Here is a 27,702-nt window from a genome sequence, read left to right as displayed (position 1 = left end):
CCACGGACGAATATGTATATCTAGTGTGATCGCCTCAGAATCTTATGAGGCATAGAATATATACAAGAGTGTGTAGTAAACGGAATGACAAAATCAATATAACCCCCCTCCCCCTCTTTTTTGATGGTGGGTATAAAAATCATTAAATATAGCACACAAAAAACACAAATTTAGCATCACCAAATTAATTTGTGCGAGCGCACATCTTTACGGAAAAATATTTTTATAAATAAATATTCAGTATTCAAAAGTATTTCGAACACTTTACTGTAAAGAAATTTTTCAACAAAAAAATTAAGACAAAATTTTGAACAAACAATTAAACAATTACGCAGTTAATATAAAATAAATAAAAGGTATATTATAAATATGTATTTATTTAATTATTTGTAAAACTCAATACATATTTTCTTTATTTGAAATGTGTAAATATTAAATATTTTCTGAAGAAATTAAATCGCTATTTTTAGATTTAGTTTTATAATATTGTGTATTACAGTTCGTTTAAAGAGAAGAATTAAATAGAACAAAATTCTTAATACGATTAAGAAAATCAAAGAAAAATAGTGAAATATTCAAAATTAACTAAAAAATTTTTAATGAAATTAATTTTTATGTTAAAAAGAATCGTTACTTATTGGGTATATGTAAGAAATCAATCGATTTTCAAAGTTGTAATAAAATTTTTATAAAAATCAGGTAATATTTTTGAGTAAATTGTTTGTTATACTCTTAAAATATGCAGTCTAGATGAGAGATTTTAAACAAATTAAAAGATTTTTAAAGAGAAAAGTTTTACAGAGAGTTCTAAAAGTATCAAAATATAATTTAAAACGTCTATATAAAACATTCCTACATTTCAATTCGTTTTGATATAGAATTTTTTTTATCACATACATATATACCGGTAGACCTAAAAGTTTAAATTAAAATTGAAACAAAACGCGTCAATTTAAAATCAAATACATATACAAAATACTTAACAAAAAAACGTTTAAAATAATTGTACAACGATACTACTTAAGAATTAATTAATTTAATTTAACCGCTATTATTTGTTTGTTAATTTAAATCCAATTTTAATTGAAAATATTTTTTCTTCATTCAGTTTTGTTTCACATCATTTACAAAATAAATTGAATAAAGCTTTTTGTAATAGATTTGAATTGAAGAAAAATTTAATCATTCAATAGATTTCATTAAGCTATTTCGTAATGGATTTGAAATAAAGAAAACTTTAAAGATGCAATAAGTAATTAATTCTAAAAGGATTACGTTTGAAGTACTAAGGAATGTAATGGATTATTTAATGGAATGTTTAAGAAAAAAAAATTATTTGATTTTAAAAATCTTAATAATGTTTAATTCATTCGAATTTAAATCAAAAATAGTCATGCTAATAAAATTATCCACCATTAATTTTAGCCATGGTTAATGAAACTAACAAACCAGAAGAGATGCTGGAAAATGAACAATTGGGACAACGTTTGGCGGCCTCCAATCAAGCTCTGGCAGACATGCAAGCCGAACATCGCCAACTAGTAGAGGAAATGGAACAGTTGCGCAAACGGGCTGAAGATTTACAGCGTATAAGAGAGCAACAGGAACGGGAGGACGAAGAAAGAAAGCTTGAGTATCAGCAAAGTGTAGTAACATCAGCTACAGAATCTTTGGAAACTAGCGAAACAACTAAAAAAACTACAACAACTAGCGAAACAACTGAAACAACAACTACCGTGGAAAAACTCACTGAAGAAAATGACGAAGAAGCCGACCCAGAGGAAGCTGAGTATATTAAAGAAAAATTGGCAGAAATAGCTCGTTTGAAGGCACAATTTAAGCGTGTACAACATATGATCAATACAACCGAACTTATTGAAAATCATATAAGTAAAAGTGATGATGCTCCAGAAAAGACGTCGGACAAAGAGGAGACAGCTAAGCCAAAACCTGCCGCTAAACCAGCAAGTGCTACTACCTCTACTACAACTTCAGCAGCTCCAATTGCTATAACACCTACACCCATTGAGCTTTTAACCATACCAGACATGCCCACAATGGCTGATTTGGATGCCGCCACAACATCCGATGAAAAAGAGCAACTTATTTTAACAATGTTAAATATGTTTCAAGGTTTCTCATCCGATTTAAAATCTCAGGCCGATAACTTGAGGGCGGAACGTCAACGTATTAAAGAACTAAAAGAAAGTATTATACGCTCCAGAAAAGAACCACCTAAATAAATTGAAAATGTTAGTACCTATATAATTGAATAGAAACTTTTTTTTTACAATTGGAAATGTTTGAAAAGTTAATAAAATAAAATACGTTGTAAAAAACAGTTTATTTGCTTATTATTATTAACTCAAATAAACAGAATATTAAAAAATAACAAATTCAATTTTAATTATTTTTACAGTTGAAACTAGAAAAAAACTCAAACAAAAAAATTCCACATACGAGAAACACACACAGATTTCTCAAGGTTACTTAAAAAGTATATATAGTATACCATTCGAAAGGCCTCATATACTTCTTTGAAAATCCGCTGAGAAACTTAAAATCAGTTGATATTCAACTAAGTTACTGGCTAATAAAAGAATAAATGTATGAAAACCCGGTTTTTTAACCGTAACTCAAGATGTTGGGGTTGTTTGACAATTTATATTACAAATTGAAACATTTACTTTTCCAACGGTTTATTTTGTCATTGGCAACACTTTTTATTAAAACAATCTGGTTCCTCTACCCTCTTTCACAAACATACGGCATCATTAGTTTTCGACGAGATTGTCAGCCGGAATTTAGTAATTTTTTTTTGCATACACAATTGCATCAAAATTGTTTTTAATTAAAACTTATTAAAAAAATCACTTAAAATAAACAAATTTGCTATAAAACTAACAACAACTAAGTGCATTTTATGGGAACCATGAAATATATCCAAAATATTTGATTATAATAATAAAAACAAGCAGTTGAAAAATTTTCACACACACCTAAAGGGGCGTGCAAAAAATCAATGAAAATTAAAAATATTGAAAAAAAAATTAACAAATATTGAATTTTGCCTAACAAATATTATAACTAAACAAAACTACAATGGCTCCTGCTAAAAATCCCAATGCAACAAATAAAAATTCTACAAATAGTAGTAATTCCCATAGCCATAACAGTATTCCCTCAGCTACCGCTGCTGCAGCAGCCACAAATGCAACAAATTCTACTCATTCATCGAATAGTTCTTCAACACACCGTAAACAAACGGGTACGGTGCCTAAAGCCTCCACAAAAACGTCTACAAATTGTAATACTACAGCTACAGGTCAGAAGCCTTTGTTACAGCCTTCCGGCTTGGCTCAAATGGCTAATCGCTGTAGTCCATTGAATATAGTGGCCTCCATACAACAGCAACAACAACATCATAATACACGTAACCAGCAACAACATAAAAATACGGAAATTGTTGCACCCATACGCAGAGAACTTAAAGATTTAAATGTAAGATTCCTGTTTTTTTTCTATTTTGTAAATGTTCACTTAAATAACAAATTTGATATCAAAAAATTTAAATGTATTACCAGCCTTAGAGTTCCTATAAAAATCGACCATGTTTAAAGAATTTACACAAACAAAAATTGGATTTTGGCATACAACAAGTACGTGCTAGTGCATGTTTTGGAATAGAGGTGTTCAAGCAAGATTTTCTGCTTCAATTTATTTTTGGATAAGTTTTATATGGGATTAAGATCTGCCCATTGTAACCACTCGGTTACAGTCTTATATGGAATTTGGTTTAATTGTCGTGCTGGAATCTCCAAACTACATAACATCGTTTAAAATGGATCTGTATCCGATTTCAATCATATCATGTTATATGATATGAGTTGGATCCTTACTTTGCCCTGAAAAATAGGTCCATAATTGGACTCATTTCCTTCGGACATCTTATAAATGTTCTCCCATCATAGCCTCTATAAATTACATAAAAAAACTTCGGATTTTACTAAAATTTCGAAAAAGTACTAAAAATCATACTATTTTACCAAAATACTACTATTTTACTAAAAGCGTTTTTTGGTCACTTTACAGTGATTTCTAATAAAAATTACATAAAAACTAGAAATTTTAACAAATTTCGTAAAAGTTCTAAATAAAGTTATTTTTAGCATATTTATGGATTTTTTAATTAAAAATGTTACCTATTATGAAAAAGTAAAAATACTACTATTTTACTAAAAGCGACTTTTGTCGATTAAGTTATTTTTTAGCATATTTATGGATTTTGTAATACAAATTGCCTTAAACTAAAAATTTTACCTATTTTGAAAAAAGTAAAAATACCTACTACTATTTTACCAAAAGTGACTTTTGTCACTTTACAGTCATTTCTAACAAAAATTATATGAAAACAACAAATTTTAAAAAATTTCAAAAAAGTAGTAAAAATAAACTATTTTACCAAAAGATATTTTTAGCATATGTATTTGTGTTTTTTTTTTTTAATTGCCTTAAAACTACAAATTTTAATAGTTTTCGAAAATGTACCAAAAATACTACTATTGTAATAAACATCGTTTATAATTTTGTTTTTTAAATTTTCGCAAATAAAAACATTTTGCATTCTTTTCATACTTTTTCTTTAGGTTTTATTCTTCTCTCTTACAGAAGTATAAAAGTTTCCACTGTTTTGATCCAATATAATTTTCACCAAAAATTTTTTTGGTGAAAATTCGGCACAGCAGAATATAACACTCTTACATGTTTTAAGTTATTATCCTCTTGTCACAAATGGGTGTTATGTACATTTAAAAAAAATCCTAAAATAATAAAAACGTAAATTTTAATTATATTGTTTACGTACTTGATTGAAATTTATTGAAACAAATGCGTCACAATTTCCAAAAATAACAAACAAATATAATGGACAAAAACTGTAACACCCACATATGGAAATAATAAGAAATTGCAATATAAACTAATGTATACAAAGTTTAAATTGTTCCTTTATTATTTGAAAAACAATTTTATAAATATTTTCAAATTGTAAACAGTTTTCTAAAATGCTCACAATTTCAATTATTTATGGAAAATTCATAATATCAATTAAACAAAAGAATCATAATAAATTTAGAAATAATAAACAAACCTTTATATAAAGAGTTTTTCCGGTCTCATACAATTTTCCCCAATTTCTCTTAAATTCACAACTAATACTCTTGTGAAAAATATTGAAACTCACAGAAAATCTATGAAAATCTAAAAGAAAATGCTTGTGTTTGTTTTCCGCATGTCAGTTGTACTTCTTATGTCGGCCAATAACGAACGAAACGAACAAAAAAAAAATCATTATTCAAATAAATCTATAGATCTATTAAAGATATAATAATAACTCTCAATATAGGCGGGCTAGTAATACTTTTTACAATTTCTTTAATATTATTGTATTATTTAAAGGATTATTTATTAACTACGGTGGTAACAACTACAACAAATAATACTAATAATCTAAATAATAATCAACAACAACAGCAGCTGCAACAGTTACAAACAGCAGCAGTGCAGCAGCAACATCAAAGTAATACAACAGCTACCAATAGTGATTTTGGTAAGTTTCATTTAATATTATATTAAAAATAACTTAAAATTTGTCTAGTTTTTATATAAGACATTTTATGTATTGTGTATAGTAGTTCTATTTGATGTTTTAAAAAGTTTTCCTAAAAGTTTATTTAGTTTCGTTGTCTACATCTTAAAGATTTGTGTATGTATTTTCAATATATACATATGTATCTTTGTATGTATGTTATTTTTTGTACCTTTAGTATTTAAAATATTTAAATAATCTAAATTTAGAAATTTGTCTGCTTTTTTCTTTCATTTTATATTGCATACTACATCATCAATGTATATAAAAATCAAAATTTCTTAGTCATGCAAAGAATTGTTTTTGATTTATGTTATTTTCTTTAAAAATAACATGTAATTTACTTGAATATCTTCTTAGAAACTGACAGCTTTCTTAATTAAGTAAATAAAAATTCAGAAAAAAATATGATACAAACTTTGTAAAAAAAATTTTTCAATTTTAAATACCTTTTGAATATGAATAAAAGGTCTTCTAAAATTGTGTAAGAACTAAATTGTGCTGAAATAAAAATATTAAAATTTAAACAAATACATAAAATGTTTAATATGACGTCAATATTTTTATTGAAATATTTTCAAATTAAAATTTATTTACAAAATTTTATATTTCTTTGCTAAATTTTTTTTTAAAATATTTTAGAAAGTTCTCAAGATAATCAACAACGTTTTTGTTATCCTGTACGACCCATACCACGACGCAATCAACAGCAACAACATCAACAACAACAGCAGCAACACAACACTCAACAAACACAAAGTGATTTTTTGAATTCTGCTCAAAATACAAATTCAAATCTTAATACCGCCATTGGTGTTGTCATACCTACAACACCCGGCTTACCCAACACCTCGAATACAACTGCTACACAATCGCTGTCCAATAGTGTGCATCCGGTATCCTCAAATAACAACAGCACAACTATAAACGATAATATACTGTTGGGACCACAATTTGAACAGCATTTGCAATTGTTAGTGGTGCATCGTTTGAAACAACTCTTTGAAAATCCACAAACTCAACCGTTTCTTAACTTAACCAGCAATTTATTGCCCAACATACACGCTTCGTCGTCGGCTAATTTGGCTAATGCTGTTTTAAATCACAATTCAAACGAATTTAATCAATTAGCTCAACGTTTTCAACAGACTTTAAACGCCAACAATAATCATAAAATTAATTTGGAAAACGCTTTAAAAGCTCAGCAAAAGGTAAGGATAGAAATAATGTATTTGAATATTTACTTCCTGTTTCTATATTGTAATAAAAACAATTTTTCTACTATGTTTTTTTTCAATCAATTTCAAACATATTTAATTTCCAGGCTTTAAAATCCTCCACCATGGTCCACGAAATAACGCCAAATGCCACTGCACGAGATGTGGTAGTCAATTCAACCAGTTTAGAAGATGTACCCAGAAGTGAGGTAAGTTTTCATTTCACCATTAAAAATTCAAAAAAAAAATAAAATTTTAAAAAATGAATTTCTTAATTGCAGATGAGCGATCGTGCCCAGTCTATACAGTCTTTGCACAGCAATTTAGAAACTCCGACGCCCGATAATACACCCTCCTATGAGGAACTGCAACAGCGTTTGGAGGCCTCCAATCGTAATATCCAAAATATGCAAGAACAACAGCAACAATTGCTTAAATTACAAAATGCTGCCAAACAGCATCTAAGTGATATGGAGAAGTTGCGACAACAAGCTCAAACATTAAGTTTCCCCTCTGGATCACAACGTGGCGCCGATGGCGGTGATGGTGCTCCCGAATATGAATCCATTGAACAAGTACATTCGGATATGGCTTCTTTGGTGGGGCGTATGAAAAATCTTACTTCTTTTATACAAAATCAAAATGAATTATCCTCGTTAATGGGTGATGATGGTCCGGAAATTTTGGCCGAACAAGAGCTATTGCAAAGAAAACTTGAAGCTTTACGCTCTCAACGCGATGAAATGCGCAACTTAGTTACCGAACTGCAAAGTGTTAATCGTTCAGCGGAGGAGACCGCCAAAGAGGCCAGACAGAGGCAGTATGAACAGGAAAAGGATATAGAAGAAGAAAATGAACAACAAAGTTCGCCTAGCCTACCAGCCACCAGCAAGAAAACCTCAAATGTAGAGCGCGAAAGGGAAGTGCCAGTAGAATATAGTCGCAATGTACCCATTGAGCTATTGCAGCAGGCACAAAGACAGCCACCCAGCAACACCAATGGCCAAGTACAGTCCGAATCGGAGGTCGAAGGTGAGCCCGAAGTAGAAGAGGATGAAGAACAACGTAAAATAGCAGCTGCCTTGATACAACAAAAAGTGGCTGACATTGATGCCATGAAGGCCCAGCTGAAACGTTTGAAAGATATGATGGAAACTGTTAATATCATAGAAGCTCACACAGCTAAAGATCCCAAACAGATTGGCCGTACACCGCCTCGAGAAGTACCCATAACCTATGATCGCGAACGTACTCCCGTAGCTGCACCCAGCCGCTACCAGGATGATAACAGCAACGATGAGTTCATAGCCCGCAAAGTGCGTATGTTAAATGAGGTCACCTCTGACTTGAGAGCCCAAGCTCAGTCCTTGCAATCGGAAAAGGATCGCATACAAGCACTGAAAAATGAAATCGAGAGACGTAAACAACAGGCGGCTGCTGCTGCCCAAATGGGTGAGGATGCTTTAAAGAGAAATAGTTTAACACCCACACCGGTGCCACGCCAGCACGAAAGTCGCTGGGATGAGCATGTTAAAAGCCAACAGGAAAGAGACCAACTTAAAGAAGAGTATGAATTAAAGAAAAAGGAATTTCAAATGTTGTGCAAACGTCTGGAACAAGAAGACCAACAGCCAACACCCACCCGAAGACAAGATATTGTTTCGGAGGCCGACGATGAGGCAGAAGAAGACAACAACGATTCGGACTATGCGGCCAGTACTAAATTTGTGCCAACCTCTACCCCAGCTGCCGCACGAGCTGATGAACAAGGCAGCGGAAATGTTAAGGACTCTTTGAACTCAACGGGTGCCTCATCAAATGCAGCCACTCACATTGCTCAGGCAGCTAGTAGTACTCATGATGGAGCCTCACTTGAGGGAGCTAGTATGCAGTCGGGTAGTTCGAGATCTTTCTCTATACCACCACCTATGTCAGCAATGGGCATGAATTTCCGTAAGTCATGTAATTTTTTTTACATTTTTTAATTTTTCAAAAGTTTGTAATTTCCACATTATTCATTTGCGACCTCATAAAGTGTATATATTCTGGATCGTTATAGAGGAGTCAATATATCCGATTTGTATACTGAAATCAACTTTCTGAAGCCCCCATACATGATTGATACATCAATATATTCGCTTTTATATCTCAAAACGATTTTTCATTTACGACCCCACAAAGTATATATATTCGTTATAGATAGCGAAGTCGATATAAGCATGTCCGTCTGTATGTTGAAATCAACTTACAAACATGATTGATACATCAATATATCTGGAATTCTTCCGGCTCGGTCCACAAATATCTGAGATATAAGGGAAAAACCGGGACAACCTCGATTTTTGGCCTATTTTTTATCTATATCTGGATTACTAAGTTATTAATATAGACAATGCGGATATCTAATGATAGATATTTCACAGTCCATTGCAACGATGTATATAAGGCTATAGTAATGTGGACATACAATGGGTCAAAATCGGGAAACATATTTTTTGACCTGAATTTTTTTTGACCAAAAAAAATTTTTTTGTCATAACTTTTTTTCACTAAAAAATTTAAAAAAATTAAAAAAAAAAAAAAAAATTAATTTTAATTTTGTTTACCTATAGATATTTAAAATTTGTATTTTAAAGTATAATTTGTTTTTCACTAAATTTTTTATTTCGCCAAAATTTTCTTTCACCAAAAATTTTTTTTACTAAAAAATAGTTTTTAATATTTATCTAAGTAAACTTTGGTGAAAATCACTAACTTTCAAGTCAGAACACTGCCAAAAAATGTAGCGCATTACAAAAAACCTTTCCCTTTCAAAATGTTTTCTCTTAGTTTCTCATTATTTTGTTTATATGTTTAAAGCCGGCCCTATACCACCACCTTTACCAACTGCCTGGAATCCTCATCAATATTATTATGCTACTGGTGTACCACCACCACCTCCTCCACCACAAACCTCTTTCGGTTTAAATCAAACTTCAACAAATGCAGCTACTTTAAGCACCAATGAGTGTATTTGCAATGCCAACAATTTGGGAGCAGCTACTTCATCATCCACAGCTACCAGTGCTGCTACAAATGCACCGCTCACCACCAACGATCCCATGTTGCAGCAATTCATACAAACCCAACAAATGCTAATAAGTTCTGTGTGTCAATGCAATCAAATGTTGTGGCATCAGCAAAGAGAAATCGATAGTCTCAATCAAACCATTCACGTGCTGCAGGAACGTTTACTGGCCATAACCAGCGGAAGTGTCAACAGCAACAACTCTAATGATGTGGGCTATGGCTTACGTTCTGAATCGGTACCACCAGCCAGTTTGGGTGGTATACCCACCACTCAAGCTTTACCTAACAATTTGTATGTTGGCATGAATAGAGCACAATCTGAACAACCCATACCCTTCATACCGGGACAAAATAGAAACAGTGCTTTTAGCAACTACCAACAGCAGCAGCAACATCAGCATGTCTATCGCCATCAACATCAACGTGTGGCCCAGCCTCAAGGTGGCTTTAATTTTACTACTGAAACTCAGCAACACAACACTTCAGCCACGGCCAGCTCTAGCATGTATGCCACCCTCAACAATGCTGTAGCACAACCACCCCAAGCCCCATCGACACATTTCAACAATGAAATACCCACACCACAATCGCCGGTGGTGGGCTCTGGACCAGCTCCCATCTTTATGCATCATCACAATAATGCCATACATCAAAATAATGCCAATTTGCGTACCCAAAATCAACAGCAACAGCATCATCATAGTAATCTATCACATACTCTAAATAATCAGGTGCCTCCCGGCAATCGTGCCAATAACTATTGGGATAATTTTAGAAGGTAAATACGTTTAAAAATATTTTACAAACATATTCTTTTTTTTACTACATATAAAGTTGTAAAGGGTTTAAATTGAAAAAAGGTTCAGGTGAACTTTGAGAAAAATGTCTTATAATTTCTTTACAAACTTCTCTATTCTATAATTATTATTTGAGTGGCTTCTTCAAATGCCACTTTTCTATACTATATAAATTAATGAAATTTTCCTAAGTTTTTGAAAGTTATTTTTTTTATATATTTTATTAATAAAGATTTTTCGATTGATCAGTTTGTACTTATTTTTATTTGATTTAAAGATTAAATTTTTATTTAAATATGTACTTATGTATTTAGCAAGGAAATGTAAGTAAGAAGTCTAAGGACTTGATTTAGAAACACGACCGGAAAACAATTATTTAAAAACTAAGTGATTTTCTTGCAAAAATTTAAAAATTGATTACCGGATGTGTTTCTGTATCAGGCCCTACAGTTTTTTAGTTTATGTATGAAATTATGTTCGTGTTTTATTTATGTTAAAGTATTTTGTTTATTTTAAGAATTTCTATTAATAGCTGGCTTATATAACAAATAATTAAATATATTTAAGAGTTTTTACAGCTTTTGGTATTTCGTATTCGAAATATGTTATAAAATAAGAAAAATTTAAACTTTTCTTCTGAAAGATATCCTAATTGAATAACTTGATTACGAAAAATCTTAGAATCGCGAGAGGACCATTTTACTCGTATATAAAAATCGAAGTTTATTTATTATTTAATGACAAAAAACAATAATTTTTTTTACCAAAAATTTTTATTCAACTAAAATAACTATTCACCATATTTTTTTCCATCAGTAAGTTGATTTCATTAAAATTTTTACTCCAATTATTTTTTTCACCTAAATTGTTTTTTAACAAAAATTTTTTTTTCCAAAATATTTTTTTTTAAAAAAATGTTTGTACAAAGAATTTTTCAACAAAAATTTTGTTTCTCAAAAAAAAAATTTTGTTTCGCTAATATTTTTTTTTTTAAATGTACAAAACATATTAAAAATCGTCACTTCCATAGACCTAATTGTTCAATATAATAATTGTTTAATTTAAAGCATGCATTTTAAATTTTTTATTTTATTTGCCTAATATCTAACTAACCAATATTTTGCTTTACATTTCTTGTACTTTTCCTTTTGTTATGTTAACATTGTTGTTGTTGTCGTTTATTACTTGTTAAATGTGGCCCAAATAAACCAACTAAAGCTATTCGCGTCAAAATTTGCTTTCCACTAACTCTGCTAAAAGTAATGAAGAACAACAAATGCAACAACAACAGCAGCAGCAACAACAGGAAACTGCTTATGAAAGACCAACGTCTATGCCCCATCAGCAGCCACAACAACATCCCACATACAATTTCCATCAGCAAAATCAAAATTTAGATGAATGTAGCAACAATTTAAATTATGCTGCCAATAATGACTCGGCAACTGCTGCCCATAATAAATACTTGCGCATTATACAAAGATCGCGTATCAATCAACAACATCAACAGCAGCAATATCAACAAAATGTCTATCAACAGCAAAGAGACTTTTTGCAGCAATTAAATTGGCTAGAGCAACATGAAAATGCAGCAACCAATAATACCAGCACAACTAATGCTGGCACTAACACCGGCGACTTGATGTATCACAATTATAATATACAGCAGAGTAATAAAGTGGGTCCTAAACCAAATTGGCGTTTTCGTAATTTCAATGAGGAATTCAATCCCGCTACAAGCCTACAAAGACAGCCTTTGCAGAGATATCAAAATACCCTAACATTTCAACAACAACAGCAACAACAGCAGCAGCAACATCAAACCTTGCAGCATTTTTTGAATCAACGACAACATCAGCCGCCCGCAACAACACAAACTCAGGCAAGAAATCAAGATTTTTTATTAAGGCCCGCCGTCGACATAGACGAAGGTGTAGAAAATTATAATTTTCTAAATAGCCAACAACAGCAATTGCCCCTGGATTTCTCTAATCCCCAGCAGCAGCAGCAGCTCAACAACGATAACATGCTTTTGGATGGCCATGAAAATAATGATGAAGAGGAGGATGAAGAAGAGGATGATACCACTTCCGAGGAAATTAAACGTAATCTCTTGGTAAATGCTTTAAAAAACGATAAGTTTACCACAAAATTCTATGAATCCATTAAAGAAGACGTTTTCCGGCGTTTAGAAAGCATGTTATTAGACAAAGATAACTGCAATAACGAAACTGCAGGCCAGCAAACTCAGTTATTTAATAATATTTCCAATATATCGCTACGGAAATTAAATTTAAACGAACAAAGAGATCAGTTATTGCAACAGCAACTTCACAGCCATTTAGAGCTCTCGGCAGCACAAAATCTTAACGAAGAATCACGAATTGCTGCTGTCAATATGAATAATGAAACCGAATTGCCCCTATCCTCCTCAAACAATGATAATGAGAATGAGAATGAGAATGACAATGAAAACGAAAACGAAAAACCCGAAGAAGATACCAATTGGCGTCAAAGTGTTATAAATAACTGCAACAACACCACACAGCAGACACCACGTAGCAATAACAGTAACGCTACGGTCAACACCACCACGTCTATGACAAAAAATGTTACCAAAAAACGTAAAAATCTACGTAAACAATCGTTAAGTCAGAGCAATACCAGTGTCTCTAACGCTAACGAAACTAATGAAGAAGAGGGTATTGAGAATCTGAGGGGAGCCTGCAGTTTAGCGGCACAACAACATCAGAAATTACAACAGGAAACTAAGGAGAAGGTAAGTAATTTTATGCAACCATAAATTTTAACAAAAATTTAAAAAAATCACTTTGCAAAATAGATTTTTCTATTTTTATTTTAGAGAAATTAAAAACATCTTTTTTAATTTAATTTTAGCAAAATGAAAACAAAAATGATACAAACGTTTCATCCTCAACAAATTCACCAAAATCGGCAGCATCCGGCGGCTCTGTGGCAGTTTCCCAACAACATCACTCCACGGAATGTGATCTTATTAAATACATAATCAATCGTATACGCAATCAAACTCATACTAATACTTTAATCAATGACGCTTTATTAGTGGATGTTGCAAAACTAACAGCTACTGTGGCCCAAAATGCCCACCCCTTAACGCATAACATTAATACAGGCAGCAATGCCAATAATATTTCGCCTAAAAAGATTTATGCAAAAATCAAAAAATTATCTTTGCCCAAGGAGAGAGATGAATTTTTAAGATGGTATCAGAAATATTTAGAAAATACTTTGTTTGGTAATCAGCAGCAACAACAACAGCAGCGCCAGCAGCATTCCTTGGATAAAGGTAAGTCTACAACAAAGACCACAAATAATCAACAGCAACAGCAGCAACAAAATGATTTGCAACCACCAACAACGGATGATGGCGATTTAGCCGAAGCCGATCAAAATTGTTCCTTAAATAATAGCGGAAGTGGTGGCTGTGCATTAATGAGTAATGGTATTAGCTCCACTTACCATCAGGGTTTTGCTGAAAATAATACACCATCCTCTGCACTAATTCTAATTAAATCTGAACCCTCTAATAACGGCATTGAATATGAAAATAATGAAAACCCTGATGAAGCTCATTCCCTAGATATTGAAAATAATCGAGACAATTCAAATGCCAAAAATTGTTCAGAGCCAGCTAATGATTTAATAAATTCGGAGACTCCTTTAGAAACAGTTAAGCAATTGAAAGGGCAAGAAACGGTTGTGGCGAACACTTCTGAAAAATCTGATTTGAAATGTGAAAAACCGGAATTCACAGAAAAAGAGTAATCTCATAGAAGTATTACTACCCTACATACATACATATATTTCCCATAGTTCTTAAGCTCTTATATACTATTCTATAACTATTTATTATTAGAAATGAAGCGTTTAATTGGCTTTCGAAAATTCTTTGCATTTCTCGACAAAACATTCCCCAAAATTTTGTTTTTTTTTACTTTTACTTGACTTTTTAAATGTATTTACAACTATTTAACACACATACATATTTTAAAATATTGATATCTTTAATAAAATCTATAAAAAATAAATATCTACTTACAAAATACTAAAACGGATAAAAAAAAAACTATGATCTATCAACATCAACTAAGTAGAGTTTAATGATCAATGGTGCTGAAACATTAAATATTTTTTCACTACGTCAATTGTTTCTGGCTCCGAACCTGTTGAGTTATTTATTAAGAACAAAAACTGATGACCTGAAAATTAAATCGAAAACGTGAATTACAGTGCAGCAATATTTTTATTCGCAAGTTTGCTTTGTTTTAGTCAATTCTTCCAACATTCTATAGTAACAATAACGACTATCATACTCCATGTCATACCAGAAATTCACAGCAATACATTTATGACTCTGGCTGACATGATGATACCAGTAGTTGGGTAAATAAAGCATATCACCAGCTTTCACACGGACCCTCAAGGGTTTAACTTTTGAGTATTGTGGATATTTGAATAGGTCCGGAGCCAAGGGATCAATGCTTATCCACTCAGTTGACATGGGATCATTGATAAAGCCATTTTCACTCTCATCATCTGGGGGACACATTACAGGTTCAATATGATATTGGTTTGTTTCCAAATTACGTTTATACACCCCGGTGGGATATAATTGCTTTGGTATCCAGGGCATACAGTGTGGCGGCAGCAGTATGAAGTCTTTATAACCAGATATAACACAGTATAAATTATCATAGGGATCCTTATGCATTGATGTTATAGCCCTTTCATCACCCATCCAAAAATTAACAGCATCTGGTGGTTTGTTAAATGATGCTTCAGCAAATTTCAAAACTGAAGCATCAATATCATCCTTAAGTTCTGGAAAATCCAATGAAAAATTCGAATTCTGCTTTTGTATATAGTATACGGCACCCATGGGATTGTCTATATTTTCCAAAAATTCCTCCATTGTACATTGTTCTTCCAAAGGTAAAACAAAGTACTCCTTTTTATCTTCGTATCTAACAGCCAAACCATCAGCATAACCATTGGGGGTAACAGCTACATCCACAATTTTGTTACTCAGTTTTTGTTTGAAATATTCTGGTCCCCATTTGTTCACAGCAGGCCATGCCTTCACCGCATTTCTTATAACTACAGGCTGCTGTTTGGCATAATAATCTCGGGCGAATTCTGTGGCATCCGGGATGGCATGCAGTTCAGCTATTTGCGTCCCAATACACAAATCATTAGCCTCGTTTAATAATAAATCTAGTGCAGAATGTATTCTATTTTCCATTTGTGGGCGATGTTGTATTCCAAAAGAAAAAACTAATCAAACATATGGTGGGTGGCCTTGAAGTTAGCCTGCAACATGCCAGCTGTAGTGTAATATTGCCACATTTTTTTTTGAAATGGTTGGAACATATAAAATTAATCTTCATTGATTTTTAAAAATCTTTAAAACATATAAATCAAGATTTTCGAAACAGCTTGCATTTTAATAATTTTGTTGGTGTTGATAGATCTCATAATTATAAGCACAAAAATCTTAAAATTTGTTTGCCTGCTCGCTCTTAGTTTATGAGTTATAGGAATTTAAAGTCAATATATATAATAGTAAATTTATCAAATATGTATTTGGAAAATGATCTGAATCATTTGAATATTGCTTCAAAATACGTTTTATATGAACCAAACTTTCCGTTTTAAATTTTTATGACAGTACTCCATATATTTGATATACAGAAAAAGTGAATTTGGCATAGCCGGTGTTCGATACACCCCAGAGTTTTAAGTCCCTTCGCCCAATTCAAAAATATGAATATTAACAGAGAAAAAATTATGAAAATATAAACTGTTACTGGGATTTTGATTTCTTCCCAAATTTTTAATTTTCTATTTAAAACCTAAAAATACTACTGGTCACCTTTTAGTTCTCATTAAATAAATTAATCTGGCATCTTAGCGGCGTATGTCTTTGAAGTGTTACCAGCTGATATTTTTTTGTTAAATTTCTGTGTGGCAAACATATGGCAATGCGTTTTAATAAGGTAGTGTTAGTATTCCAACTGTTTTCATTTGTTTCTTTGGTTGTGTCAAATTTACTACTTTTTAAAATAAACCAATGACATTTTGACATCTAAGATATACTTTACAAAAACAAAATATATAAAAGTTTTGCACTGTTGAATTTATTAACACCACCTTCTTAATACACCTTGACATCTGCATTAACAGGTTTTACCAGCAGTGGCAAATTTTTTTAATTAATTTTGTTTGCTTGCAACATCTGTGTATAGTTCCTTAATTAAACCCATACTAAAAATTGGGAATAAACAAAATAAAGTAACAGATAATTCCAAACTTGTTGTATAAAACTATGAGCGCTGAGACAAGTTCTTCCTCGCCAACCGCAGCTGCAGAAAATACTACCACCGCCCCCTCTACTATAGATGACAGTGATAACGGTGAGCAAATCATAAACTGGGTAGAAGAGGCAACTGCTATAATTAAGGATGTGAGGACACATGTAGCTGAAATAGATATATCCAAAAAGTTGCCCAGTAATGAATCACATATATACCTTAACATACGGACATTTGAGGGAGCCGCCTACTGTGTACATGTCTCCAGTTTAGGATTTCGAATTGTCTCCGAGTTCTATGACACTATAGATACCGATAAAGAGGAGTTGGATGAGGAGGAAGAAGTGTTTGAAACACCCTATGCTTTACTGGATAAAATAAGCCCACGTTATGTGGAATCGTTTGGCAATCAACTGTGTAAACAGCTATTGCATTTACAACAAATGAGAACTGAATTTAATGAGGAAGATGAAGAAGGCTTGGAGGAGGAGGAAGAATCAGAAGAGCAGGAAAATAAAAACACCAAAACTTTAGTGTAACATTATGGCAATAAACGGAAAGAATACTACATATAAGCACCCCCTCTAACCTCCTGTCTCTAGCAACTAACCAACTGAAGATAGTTTATTCAGTATTTGAATGGAATTTCAAACAAAACAACAATGAATGACCTCGATTAAATTCAAATATATTTTTATTAATAGGGGTCATTTTTTTGTTTGTTGTTGTTTGTAATAAGCAAGTGAGAGCGAGTGTTCTTAGTTTTAGTGTGTGTGTTTATTTGTATTTTTTTTATTTAGAATTGATAAGTATGTATTTGTATTGTAATAATTTTTGTTTAATTTAATTTATAATGCATATTTCAATGCAACAATAGCAACAGTGTTGGCTTTGTTTAATAGAACATTTCCACATTCTTCTGGTGAACCCAATTGTATGAAGCTCATGATTGATTATTGGTTTGCCACCTAACTACATGTACTTTTTTAACTTGTTGACATTTAAATTGTTTTGTGCATTTTAGAATTTTAAGCGTTTTAAAAATAAAGATTGTGATTGCAATTCCAAATCTGTTAGTTTTCTTACAACGGGTACCAATTGTTCGACATGATCTTTATAGCCAGTGCCAGTATTTAGATTTTTCTGACCGTACACAACCTTGCCATCAAAATCATTAACGGGTACGGCCAAGGATTTATCCACTTGCTGAATTGTGATATTTAAATGATCCTCAATTTCAGCTAAAAGCTAGTTAAATTTAAAATATTAGACTACATTTGATCTTTAAATATTAAGGAACTTATAAATGCTCTTACATTCTTTTCGTTATACCAAATACAACATCCTTTGACATCAGTTAAATTAGTATTGTTGCAATTGCGGCCACGAGTTTTACACCATTCGCCGTGATACCAAACCTGTTAGAAAATATAAAATAAAGCATTTCATTTACATTTGTCATTGAAAATTTGTTTTCAATTTTTTTCTTAAAATTTACTTTGGTGAAGGGCATATAAGATTCGACACAGTCGAATATAGCTCTCTTACCTTTTCAGGAACTGTAGCCACCAAACTAACGGCTAAACCCATGCGTTCCGCACGACCCACACGACCAATACGATGGACATAATTTGATTTTTCATCAGGCAAAGTAATATTAATCACTATGAAATAACAAAAAAATGTTAATGACAAGTTATTGTTAAGTATTTTTTAAACCTACTATAGGGTAATCCGGTTATATCTAAACCTCTTGCGGCTACATCAGTACATATTAAAAATTTCACTTCTGATTTCTTAAAACGTTCCAGATTTTGTTTACGCTCTTGTGGCTTCCGATCACCATGTAGACAAACGCAGGAATAACGTTGACCTCCTCTGGCCTTTAAATATTGCTCCAAATTGTCGCAATCCACTTTGGTACGACAAAATATAATACAACGATCCATTTTATGTTCCTCAATAGCCCGAACACAATATTCACCCTTTAGTAATTTGACCGCTTCAGAATAGGTTTCAGGTGTCAAATTATTGGGAAAAACATTATCGCGAGCATGAACACCATCGGTGCGTATATGTTGGCGTAAATTATGCCAGAGTGTGTCTTTTTGGGGATCGATCATGCACACAACATGATGAACCGTTTCTGGGACGGCATCCTCACCTTTAAGATCGACCCATGTGGGAAAATGCATTAAACGATCGGCCATTTTTTTCACCTCGAAAGCATGAAGTGTTGCTGAACACACCACCATCTGTAGACGGCGGCCATCTGAAGTCATTTTGGGAATTTGCTTGTGTAAACGATCGATAAGATCTGTATAGCCCTGCTTTAGAAGAGCGTCAGCTTCATCTAAAACGAAAAACCTAAGCAAAATCGTATTAATATATGAAACACTTAATTTTAATAAGCAAATAAAAAACGTACTTGCAATGTGTTAATTGCACAAAACCACTGCTAATCATTTCTTCTAAACGACCAGGTGTGCCCACCACAATATGGACACCTTGCTGCAAGACACTCTTCTGTTGCTCCAACTTTACACCTCCAATCAAAAGTAGAGTTTGAACATTTGGATTGGACAAATGTATTTTAAACTTTTCTATTTGATTGTATGTCTGTTCAGCCAATTCTCGGCTGGGTTCTATAATTATGGCCTGAGGCGCATTGGGGGCCGGTTTATTGGCCGCCGCATTCGTTGAGGGATTAGCTAAGGGATTTGTCTTTGCATGTTCTGCTCCGGCCTGAGATACTGCTACAAAACCATTTTTGGGTGGATATTTTAGTTCAGTTCGGCCAAAATTGAAAGCCATTTCTGCATTTTTCAAAACTATGGCTGGATAAAAGGTTTCATTGCGCAAATTGTCGGGGATACGAAAAGCCACTCCCAAATTTTGTCCATTTTTGCTAAACGAAACTTCCATCCTTTCCAAATCCAAAAAACAACCAATGACATCACTTTTTCCAAATGCCTCGCCATAATCGTCGAACTGACGATTGTTTGATTTTTTACCAGTGCCACCAAACCCAAAGCCATGGCGGCAAGTACCCAAGTCTAGATTGGCTTGTTGAGTGGCCCAGCCTACTCTACATAAGCCTTCGTCGGTTACGGTGGCCTCATAGTAAAACTTTCCCTTACCCTTTACACCGGTGGTGCAGCGACTACCATGCCATTCTTTAAATTCACGCGATTGGCAACGCAGACCATCGGGAGTTACTGCCAAAGCTGCGCTACGATCAAAAAAAGACATGGTCCAAGCTGCCACACTACCAGCCGCACCTCCGCCTTTCGATGCTTTGCCATCCTCCAAATCCCTTAAGGTTTCCCATACAGTTTGTAAAATGGGCAAACAAAAGGCACCGGTTTTGCCAGAGCCAGTTTCGGCAGCCATTAACACATCACCGCCACCTAAAATTAGGGGTATAGCCTCAGCCTGGACATCGGTGGGTAGCCTTTAAAAAAAACAATTATATTGATAATTCAATGTAACTTCGCTAAAACCAAAAACTTACGTCCATTCCATTTCATCAATGGCTTTGCCAATTTCTGGCAAGACTCCAAATTCTTAAACAAAAATAAATTACATTACAATTTTCCAAAAAAAATTTAAAAAAAAAATAATAATTACCCTCAAATGCAGTCATTTTAAAAGAATTTCACAAATTCGATTATTTCTAGAAAGACTTGCAAAAAAAACAATTGTCTAGCCGGCTACAGAAAATACACAAAATCTAAAGAGTATGTTCAGTGTAAAATTACTTTTAATACATAAACAATCTGAAGTTGGCTGCAGTTGCAGCTTTTATTTTTTGACATTTTTCTTTGTGTTGTAAACAAAATGTCAAAAAATTAACGAACAAATCGTCCATTTTCGTCGTAGACGTCAACTAATAACATCGTTTTTAGCTTTGGTACGTATAAAATATTTATTTTTTTAAATCTTAAAATATTTAAACCATCCATTTAAAATTTTAAATTTTCGTTTTAAAATTTTGTGTAAAATTAATGAACATATTAACTAATTATATTATTTCTTCTTTTTACAGTTCTTAAATTCACTTTTCACGAGTCCCTAATTCCACATTTTGATTCAAGATGGTTAGGGAGAACAAAGCTGCCTGGAAGGCCCAATATTTCCTAAAAGTAGTCGTAAGTATCAAATTTTAAGCAGAAAATTAAAAAAATCGATAAAAACAAAAGTGATGAACAAAATTTACGTCTGAATGTCTATCGTCTGAATGCCCGGCTTGAAAAAGCTGAACCCAGGTGTTCTGGTAGACTAGAAGTTGAGAAAATGCTCTTAGAGCAGTCTGATTATTTGTCAAACATCATATTTTTGTTTATTTTTCCTGAAAAAAAGCTAATGGTTGTTGTATTTTATAGGATCTCTTCAACGAGTACCCCAAGTGCTTCATCGTCGGTGCTGACAATGTTGGTTCCCGTCAAATGCAAACCATCCGTACCAGCCTCCGTGGCATGGGTGTCGTTCTTATGGGTAAGAACACCATGATGCGTAAAGCCATCCGTGGTCATTTGGAACAAAATGCCCAATTGGAAAAATTGTTGCCCCATATCAAGGGCAATGTCGGTTTCGTCTTCACCAAGGGCGATTTGGCTGAAATCCGCGACAAGTTGTTGGAATCCAAAGTACGTGCCCCCGCTCGTGCTGGTGCCATTGCTCCATTGGATGTCATCATCCCTGCTCAAAACACCGGTTTGGGTCCCGAAAAGACTTCTTTCTTCCAGGCTTTGTCCATCCCAACCAAGATTTCTAAGGGTACAATTGAAATTATCAATGATGTCCCTATCTTGAAGCCTGGTGACAAGGTCGGTGCTTCCGAAGCTACCTTGCTTAACATGTTGAACATCTCTCCCTTCTCATACGGTTTGATCGTCAGCCAAGTCTACGACTCCGGCTCCATCTTCTCCCCCGAGATCTTGGACATCAAGCCCGAGGACTTGCGCGCCAAGTTCCAAGCTGGTGTTGCCAACTTGGCCTCCGTCTGTTTGGAAATTGGTTACCCCACCATTGCCTCTGCTCCTCACAGCATTGCCAACGGTTTCAAGAACTTGTTGGCTATTGCCGCCACCACCGAAGTCGAATTCAAGGAAGCCACCACCATCAAGGAATACATCAAGGATCCCAGCAAATTCGCTGCTGTTGCCGCCGCCCCCGCTGCCGGTGCTGCTGTCGCCGAAAAGAAGGAAGAAGCCAAAAAGGAAGAATCCGAAGAAGAGGAAGACGACGATATGGGTTTCGGTCTCTTCGACTAAATACCCTAACTTTCAACAATACACTTTACCAAATCTCTTTGGTATTTTTGTTGAAAAGATTACGATTTACTTTAATGTTGATGTTTTTAGAAAAAATGACAAAATCTATTTCTAACTGTGATTTTTATGCGTCAACAAGTGTAGCAAATTATTGTCGTGGTTTGACTGACCCAATGGCAAGTTGTTGCATTCGTTGGACTGTTTAGAAATTACTTTAATCTAAAAATAAAGATCGTAATCCTTAAGGCTATCTAATCATGAAGTTGTTTTTTTTATAACCTAGGACCAAATTGTAACATTCGTGATCGAATGAGCTATCGCAAAACTAATTTCGAATGCCATAATCAGAAATAAGAAAATTATGGTAAATCTTTCAAGATTTGTTGTACAAAGGGTTTTAGCCGGAGGTTACAAATTATACATTGCGTAACTCAATCCTAAAACGAAAATGTGTGCTAATTACATTGTAATTCGGAAAGATTTCCTTTCGAATTAGGGAGAAATAAGGCAATAGAGAACAAACAAATGAACATTGTTTTTAAAGAGGGATAAATAATGTATATCACACAATTCAAAATTGTAATTTTTGAACCATTGAAAAGTTGTTGTAGAACATTGAAATAACCATAGGTGTTCGCCATTGACACCCTATATATCACCAGCTGTTCTAACAGGCTGGAAACAAATTTTATTTTCTGAAAGTTTTGGTTCTGTTAAATTCGTTCGTACTTAATTTTTTTATTTCACATTTTCTGGTCGACCTCACTGTGGGACTTAAAAATAAAAAAAATAGTGATATTCAAATCATAAAGCGGGCTTTAGAATTTTTCATATTTTTAATTTAATATTAATCCGGATTTTTGTTCAATATCTCATGTAGTTTCAATTTTGTATCGTTTGTTTATTTCGTATTTATTTTGTATTTTAGGTGACGATATACTTTTTCAGCAGTTTTTGTTAGACCGTTCTACCCGAATTTAATCTGGTAATGCTGTTCAGTTAAACTGAGATTAAATCTTTTAAGTTTAAACTACATTTAACTAAAGAATTAGAGATCCGAAAAACTACTCCCAAATACTTTATGACCTTTTACAAAATTAAAAAATTAATCATCTGTGAATTTGTTTAATAACAAAAAAGAAATAACCGTAGCAAGGCATAGTTCGATAGCGATCATTCGTAAATTTATAAAAAAAACAATCAGCTGCGCAAAACATTCTCTTTCGAATTAAATTACGCAGTAGCCCCTTAATTCTCTAAAAACCTCTTATGTTTAGCATTTGAAACAATATTTTCGTTTTATGCATTTTCAACAAACATAAACTATTATAATGGGTATAATTTGTGAACACATAAAATTTGTGTTTATTTTCTCATTTGTTTAACAATAATTTACATAAAATATTTAAATTTATTAGCAAAAACAACACTATTATTACTACAAATAGATTTGTGCTTTTGATGTTCAAGGTCACTTTTTAGTTACAAACTTAAGGCACATGATGGAATTTTAAAAACAATAACAAATAAAACGGAATACAGGGAATAATACAGCATTAATGGAGAAATATTTAAGAAACTTTAGAAAGTATGATTTATGATGGGTGTACACTTGGTCCCTTATACAAATGAACATCCAAAGTAAAGATTTAGTAGTATGTGATGTCGATTGTATCTTTGATTTCATTGCCCCATTCACGACCAATGATCATGATTTCGTTCATTGATAGTTTAGGACCAATCAAGGGGTTCATTTGGGTCATGTAACAACAAAGCCAGCTAGAAAAGATAAAAACATCGAAATTTAAGATGGCCTTGATTTTTTGTTAACATGTAAAACAAAGGAATACTTACAAAAGCCAACAGGTAGCTGCTGTCAACATCAAACAACATTGGGTGATTCTATAAACAAGAAAATAAAATACATTAATTATATTATTATAATATGCAACAATATTATCTTATCATCAATTGAAAAAACTTACCCTTTGTTGGGGCCTCTGGCAAAGAAGGGACAAATAATACCAATAAATGCCCAGATGCAGGTAATAATAAGAGGTGGTACATAGGCATCAACCATTTTGCTTTGATTTTTTAATTATTAAACAAAGGAAAATCAAAAAATATTTGCTAATTTTTTGGGAAAAAGATGGAGCAAAAAAAATAAAACACCAGATCACTAAAATGAAATTTTTTACTCAGCTTTGCTTATTCTTATTAGATGTCACATGACGTTGGGACATATGACAAATAATCGGTGGTGTTAATTTAGCGATTCTTCCTATAATTATGACGATTATAAAAGCAGTTTTGTGGAGAAGAAGTGTTGTATCTTGTAGTGGCAATTCTAGCAATTAAAATTTCAAATATTATTTTTTTAAATGAAGAAATATAAAACATGATGATTTCAAAGGCTTTTTCATGCAAATGCATTTCCGAATCAAATATTTTGCAACAAAATGGCATCGATCCAAAAGTTATCAAGAAAAAATAAATAAAAAAAAACTGAAAGAAATAAAAAAGAAACAAATTTTTTTCTGTTAATATTTATATTTTCTGTATTGCCGACCTTAGACCGCTCGGAGGGACTTTAAACTCTGAGGTGTATCGAACACAGGCTTCGCTAAAATCATTTTTTCTGTATATCAAAATTTTCTGAATTACTGTCATATAAATTCAAAAAGGTTTTTGAATTTATATGACACAATTTTGGTTCACATATTATATCATATTAAAGGTATTTTGAAGCACTATTCAATGGTACCCATAATGATCAGATTATTTTTCAAATATATGAAAAATTTACTATTATATATATTGACTTTAAATTCCTATAATTCCTAAATTAAGAATGAGCAGGCATACAAATTTTAAGGTTTTTGGGCCTATAATTATGAGATCTATCAACACCAAACAAATTATTAAAATGCAAGCTGTTTCGATGATCTTGATTTATGCTCATATTTGAAATGTGTGATTTTTCGCCAGATTTTTTTCCCATAACCATACGAATGTCATGGGACAGAGAAAAATACGTTTTAAATCATTTTTTCAGAAATACATATTAAATATTTAAATGCAATCATACCATTGTAAATTTTGTGATTTAAATATAAAATATGGTATATTTTCAAGTGATTTTTAGCAACATTAAAATGCTGCCATATTATTTAGCATTATGCTAAACAAAAGCTTAATGTTGTGAAAACTCTAAACAAACTACAACTCTAAAAATGTTTGATTTGTTATGATAACTAAACACAGTAAATTATGAAATGTCATTTAATATGAATTTGCAATTACTGTTCAGTGGCAAAGTGACAAGCAAAATTATTAAAAAATGGTTTTGGAAAGTACTATGATATGGTAAGTTTTTATTATTAAAATAATATAAATTCTATACATATTAATGAAGAACTATAAAGAATTTAAAGTATAAGCTACGAGCTTTCAAAATTACTAAACAATTTTAAAACGCGAGACTTAAATTCATAGATATTGCAGATGCAAAATATGTTTTTGTGTTGTCTCTTTGTTGAACAGTCATGCAAATTAGGTTTATTAATTGTTATTTTTAAATTTTTTTTTAGTTTTGATAACAGTGATTACCAACGTAATGGTGATTACTTTCCTACACGTCTGAATGTGCAAAAAGATGGTATTAATTTGGTGTGCCTAACAAAAATACGCTCCAACCCTGAAAACAATGTAGGCCTAATGACCATTTCCAAGTATGTAGCAAACTTAAGGTGTATTAATAAGTATTTATAAAAATATGTATTTTTTTAGTACGGTAGAGGTTTTGGCTACATTAACCAGTGATGTTGGACGTATATTTTCTAAAATGCATTTAGTACAACCCAAGGGTGAAATAAATCTTTTAACCGGTGTTCGCATTGCCCATGTAAGTTTATCTGTTTCTGTTTTTTGTGTTATGGAAATGATAAAGCGTTTTTTTTCTTTTCTAGTTGGTTTTAAAACATCGCCAGGGTAAAAATCACAAAATGCGCATTGTTGTTTTCGTTGGTTCGCCCATTAAAAATGAGGAGGGTGAATTGGTAAAGTTGGCTAAACGTTTGAAAAAGGAAAAAGTTAATGTCGATATAGTTAGCTTTGGTGATCATGAGTGTAACAATGAAATTTTGCAAGCTTTTATTAATACATTGAATGGCAAGGACGGCACTAGCTCCCACTTGGTGTGTGTTCCCCGTGGTTCTGGTTTATCCGATGCCCTATTGTCTTCTCCTATTATACAAGGCGAAGATGGTCTGGGTGGTGCCGGTTTGGGTGGAGCAGGTTTTGAATTTGGGGTGGATCCTAATGAAGATCCTGAATTGGCTTTAGCTTTACGTGTTTCAATGGAGGAGCAAAGACAACGTCAAGAGGACGAACAGCGTCGTGCAGGTGCTGCTACTGAGTCTGAAACTGGCAGCACTGAAAAAACTTCTAGTGCCGGCACTGCCGCTGTAACTACAGCTGTTGAAGAACCTAATTCCGAGGAAGCAATGTTGCAAAGAGCTTTGGCCATGTCTACAGAACAGGTATTGTCTTACACACTATTTTTAAAGTGAGAGTGATTTGAGTCCATCTTAAATATATCGTTTTTATAGAGTGATGATAATTTGCCCGATTTTGCCAATATGACTGAGGAAGAACAAATTGCATTCGCCATGCAAATGTCCATGCAAGATGCCGGTAAGTTAATTTAGAACTATTTCTCAAAACTATAGAACATTTGCAAACATATGTTGTCCCTTCCATAAAAGATGAAACCGTTACACAACAAGCTAAACGTCCGAAAACAGAAGAGAATGCACCCATGGATGTTGATGAAGACTATTCTGAAGTTATTGGTGATCCGGCATTCCTACAAAGTGTACTAGAAAATCTACCCGGTGTAGATCCACAATCCGAAGCTGTACGCGATGCTGTGGGTTCTCTAAGCAAGGAAAAAGATAAAAAGGGTGACAGTGACAAATCCGATAAGCAACAATAAATAAAATAAACTTTGGAGGTCAAAAGTTTATTCCTCAATACATTATTTTGAATCATTTATATGCTTAAATTTATTTTTACTTTAATTTTTGTATAATTCATATTTGTCGGAAATGTGACCACAAAATTAAACTCTGGAAAATATATAATTTTCTCGGTCACCCTCATGTACGCTACAGCTATTAATAAAATATAATACATATTCGTAAAAAAATGATCTTGCTTGGGTTCGTTGTTAACAATGTTTAACAAAGAAAATAGAGTTAGTGCTTTCGGTTACGGTTCTTTTTATAATTGCAATTTCGTTCTGATTTTAATGGGTTATAAAGTTAACAATGTTATCTCTGT

At 32.9% G+C, this 27,702-nt stretch overlaps 7 protein-coding genes across 7 annotated transcripts; 4 read left to right on the top strand and 3 right to left on the bottom strand.

Moving 5' to 3' along the window:
* The first annotated feature begins 204 nt into the window (after positions 1–204).
* On the top strand, positions 205–14,800 carry cmb (combover). Its single transcript, XM_065506098.1, has 10 exons — positions 205–356; positions 1,426–2,240; positions 3,091–3,501; positions 5,458–5,608; positions 6,290–6,858; positions 6,972–7,073; positions 7,146–8,817; positions 9,724–10,711; positions 11,949–13,509; positions 13,629–14,800. The coding sequence occupies exons 2-10, from the start codon at positions 1,428–1,430 to the stop codon at positions 14,535–14,537; spliced, it is 7,176 nt and encodes a 2,391-aa protein (XP_065362170.1). The 5' UTR covers positions 205–356; positions 1,426–1,427; the 3' UTR covers positions 14,538–14,800.
* A 196-nt stretch (positions 14,801–14,996) lies between these two features.
* Positions 14,997–16,047, bottom strand: JMJD7 (Jumonji domain containing 7). The gene has a single exon (XM_065505219.1). The coding sequence runs from the start codon at positions 16,012–16,014 to the stop codon at positions 15,016–15,018; it is 999 nt and encodes a 332-aa protein (XP_065361291.1). The 5' UTR covers positions 16,015–16,047; the 3' UTR covers positions 14,997–15,015.
* Positions 16,048–16,913: 866 nt separating this feature from the next.
* Positions 16,914–18,152, top strand: LOC135953611 (GSK3-beta interaction protein). Its single transcript, XM_065503568.1, has one exon. It carries the CDS (start codon positions 17,098–17,100, stop codon positions 17,620–17,622), a length of 525 nt encoding a protein of 174 aa, XP_065359640.1. The 5' UTR covers positions 16,914–17,097; the 3' UTR covers positions 17,623–18,152.
* Ddx1 (ATP-dependent RNA helicase Ddx1) lies at positions 17,839–20,839 on the bottom strand. Its single transcript, XM_065503566.1, has 7 exons — positions 20,714–20,839; positions 20,598–20,649; positions 19,512–20,537; positions 18,807–19,450; positions 18,632–18,747; positions 18,400–18,501; positions 17,839–18,331 (listed from the first exon to the last, which is right to left on the bottom strand). The coding sequence occupies exons 1-7, from the start codon at positions 20,727–20,729 to the stop codon at positions 18,104–18,106; spliced, it is 2,184 nt and encodes a 727-aa protein (XP_065359638.1). The 5' UTR covers positions 20,730–20,839; the 3' UTR covers positions 17,839–18,103.
* Positions 20,840–20,866: 27 nt separating this feature from the next.
* Positions 20,867–22,614, top strand: RpLP0 (ribosomal protein LP0). Its single transcript, XM_065503567.1, has 3 exons — positions 20,867–20,996; positions 21,132–21,234; positions 21,469–22,614. Exons 2-3 carry the CDS (start codon positions 21,181–21,183, stop codon positions 22,357–22,359), a joined length of 945 nt encoding a protein of 314 aa, XP_065359639.1. The 5' UTR covers positions 20,867–20,996; positions 21,132–21,180; the 3' UTR covers positions 22,360–22,614.
* A 1,086-nt stretch (positions 22,615–23,700) lies between these two features.
* Positions 23,701–24,594, bottom strand: VhaM9.7-b (Vacuolar H[+] ATPase M9.7 subunit b). Its single transcript, XM_065505279.1, has 3 exons — positions 24,345–24,594; positions 24,214–24,261; positions 23,701–24,138 (listed from the first exon to the last, which is right to left on the bottom strand). Exons 1-3 carry the CDS (start codon positions 24,437–24,439, stop codon positions 24,009–24,011), a joined length of 273 nt encoding a protein of 90 aa, XP_065361351.1. The 5' UTR covers positions 24,440–24,594; the 3' UTR covers positions 23,701–24,008.
* Positions 24,595–25,594: 1,000 nt separating this feature from the next.
* Rpn10 (regulatory particle non-ATPase 10) lies at positions 25,595–27,568 on the top strand. Its single transcript, XM_065504100.1, has 6 exons — positions 25,595–25,725; positions 25,950–26,090; positions 26,149–26,263; positions 26,328–26,900; positions 26,970–27,054; positions 27,126–27,568. The coding sequence occupies exons 1-6, from the start codon at positions 25,700–25,702 to the stop codon at positions 27,353–27,355; spliced, it is 1,170 nt and encodes a 389-aa protein (XP_065360172.1). The 5' UTR covers positions 25,595–25,699; the 3' UTR covers positions 27,356–27,568.
* Positions 27,569–27,702: the final 134 nt, after the last annotated feature.

Source organism: Calliphora vicina, chromosome 3 (genome assembly GCF_958450345.1).
Source record: "Calliphora vicina chromosome 3, idCalVici1.1, whole genome shotgun sequence".
NCBI classification, from domain to species: Eukaryota; Metazoa; Arthropoda; class Insecta; order Diptera; family Calliphoridae; genus Calliphora; species Calliphora vicina.
The sequence above is the reverse complement of the archived record's forward strand: the minus strand, read 5'-3'. Positions and strand labels throughout refer to the sequence as shown.

Excerpts from the sequence above, each read along its gene's own strand:
- cmb (XM_065506098.1), top strand. The coding sequence starts at position 1,428 with ATGGTTAATGAAACTAACAAACCAGAAGAGATGCTGGAAAATGAACAA. Across the intron at positions 2,241-3,090 it reads CCAGAAAAGAACCACCTAAA|AACAAAACTACAATGGCTCC; the intron begins TAAATTGAAAAT and ends ATATTATAACTA. Across the intron at positions 10,712-11,948 it reads TATTGGGATAATTTTAGAAG|CTATTCGCGTCAAAATTTGC; the intron begins GTAAATACGTTT and ends AACCAACTAAAG.
- JMJD7 (XM_065505219.1), bottom strand. The coding sequence starts at position 16,014 with ATGGAAAATAGAATACATTCTGCACTAGATTTATTATTAAACGAGGCT.
- LOC135953611 (XM_065503568.1), top strand. The coding sequence starts at position 17,098 with ATGAGCGCTGAGACAAGTTCTTCCTCGCCAACCGCAGCTGCAGAAAAT.
- Ddx1 (XM_065503566.1), bottom strand. Across the intron at positions 20,538-20,597 it reads ATTGATGAAATGGAATGGAC|GCTACCCACCGATGTCCAGG; the intron begins GTAAGTTTTTGG and ends TTTTTTTTAAAG. Across the intron at positions 18,502-18,631 it reads TGGCTACAGTTCCTGAAAAG|GTTTGGTATCACGGCGAATG; the intron begins GTAAGAGAGCTA and ends ATTTTCTAACAG.
- RpLP0 (XM_065503567.1), top strand. The coding sequence starts at position 21,181 with ATGGTTAGGGAGAACAAAGCTGCCTGGAAGGCCCAATATTTCCTAAAA. Across the intron at positions 21,235-21,468 it reads AATATTTCCTAAAAGTAGTC|GATCTCTTCAACGAGTACCC; the intron begins GTAAGTATCAAA and ends TGTATTTTATAG.
- VhaM9.7-b (XM_065505279.1), bottom strand. The coding sequence starts at position 24,439 with ATGGTTGATGCCTATGTACCACCTCTTATTATTACCTGCATCTGGGCA. Across the intron at positions 24,262-24,344 it reads GCCAGAGGCCCCAACAAAGG|AATCACCCAATGTTGTTTGA; the intron begins GTAAGTTTTTTC and ends TCTTGTTTATAG. Across the intron at positions 24,139-24,213 it reads GCAGCTACCTGTTGGCTTTT|CTGGCTTTGTTGTTACATGA; the intron begins GTAAGTATTCCT and ends TATCTTTTCTAG.
- Rpn10 (XM_065504100.1), top strand. The coding sequence starts at position 25,700 with ATGGTTTTGGAAAGTACTATGATATG. Across the intron at positions 26,264-26,327 it reads CCGGTGTTCGCATTGCCCAT|TTGGTTTTAAAACATCGCCA; the intron begins GTAAGTTTATCT and ends TTTCTTTTCTAG. Across the intron at positions 27,055-27,125 it reads AATGTCCATGCAAGATGCCG|ATGAAACCGTTACACAACAA; the intron begins GTAAGTTAATTT and ends CTTCCATAAAAG.